The sequence below is a fragment of the Hypanus sabinus genome, chromosome 12, assembly GCF_030144855.1.
Source record: "Hypanus sabinus isolate sHypSab1 chromosome 12, sHypSab1.hap1, whole genome shotgun sequence".
Taxonomy (NCBI): Eukaryota; Metazoa; Chordata; class Chondrichthyes; order Myliobatiformes; family Dasyatidae; genus Hypanus; species Hypanus sabinus.
Window position 1 is genome coordinate 86,982,881 of NC_082717.1, and position 1,442 is coordinate 86,984,322.

At 41.9% G+C, this 1,442-nt stretch overlaps 1 protein-coding gene across 1 annotated transcript; it reads left to right on the forward strand.

Moving 5' to 3' along the window:
• Nucleotides 1-274: 274 nt before the first annotated feature.
• On the forward strand, nucleotides 275-1,051 carry LOC132402404 (probable G-protein coupled receptor 139). The gene has a single exon (XM_059985260.1). The coding sequence runs from the start codon at nucleotides 275-277 to the stop codon at nucleotides 1,049-1,051; it is 777 nt and encodes a 258-aa protein (XP_059841243.1).
• The last annotated feature ends 391 nt before the right edge of the window (nucleotides 1,052-1,442 follow it).

Genomic DNA, 1,442 nt, shown 5'->3' on the forward strand with positions numbered 1-1,442 from the left:
AGTGGTTCCCATTGTCAACCAGATAGGGAGCTCCAATGGCTTCTTACATCTTATGTTTCATTGCCAAATTAGTCTTTAGCCCATTAGCCTCCCCATTTATTTATTTTTAGCTGTTAAACCTACAGTAATTAACAGTGATTCTATTTTCTCTCATTCACTTGACTAATTTACATTGTTTACTTTTCCAATATTCACAGCTAACTTGGTGGCAATTGTAACTCTATCACGAGGGCGGTGTGGACTCTCCAAAGGTGTCACTTGGTATCTTCTGTCAATGGCCGTGGCAGATCTACTAGTTGTCATATTTAACGTCATTCCAAAAGTGATATATTTCTATTATAAACCTCCCCTTTGCAATATCATAAATACCATGAGTTACGTGTCTGTGGCTAGTTCCGTCTGGCTCACTGTTGCCTTCACCTTTGACCGGACAGTGGCCATCTGCTTCCAGAGGCTGAAGACCAGATACTGCACTGAGAAAGGTGCAGCTATCATTATTGCAGTAGTGAGTGTGCTGAGTTTGTTCACCAACATCCCGTGGTATTTCACATACAGGTCTTATATCTGCTGGGTATCGCTTGATTTCATAAATTCTCCCATGTGGCAAGCCTTTGACTGGGGGCACCGTGTTTTAACCCCAGTTGTCCCCTTCGTGCTGATCCTGCTGCTCAATGTGGTCACTATTAGGCACATTCTGATGGCCAGTGTAGCCCGCAGGAGACTGAGGGGTCAGCGGAATGGGGAGGAGAAGGATGACCAAGAGATGAAGAATCGAAGAAGATCCATCATTTTGCTCTTCACTTTATCGGCCAGTTTTATCCTGTTATGGATGACACATGTGGTCATTCTTGCAGTTGAGTATATTACTATGCAATATTTCGTAATGACATCTTCATATCTCGTGGGTCAAATGATGGGAGTAATGCTTCAGTCATTCAGCTCCTGTACCAACATGTTTATTTATGCCATCACCCAGAGGAAGTTCCGAGAGGAGATGAAAAATGTTGTGAAATATCCCTTTAGGGCCATCCTGAGATTCTGTAGAAGTTAAAGAGAGAATTGGAAAATTCAACCGACAGGTGGTAATGTCATTGTTCCTGACCAGCAAAACCCAATTGTAAATTCAGATCAAAGAGCTTTGAAAATGAGAATTGATTGTCCACATTTAGTCAGTTGGTGTGTTCATTGGAATTGTAAAGCATCATCTCCAGTCTCCCAGAGAACCGTGGTCTATTAAAATGTGCCAATGGCTGAAACAATTCTACAGTGAATCCACAGCTCCCTTGTCAATTCTCTCCGCATTCATATCCTCCTGCTCTAATTTTGCTCTAATTCCATCTAAAGGTTTGCAGAAGACATCACTGTTGTGGGCGGAATCTCAGATAATGATGAGTTACAGTGAAGAAAGGAAATAGAGAGCTTAGTTGCATGGTATTATAACA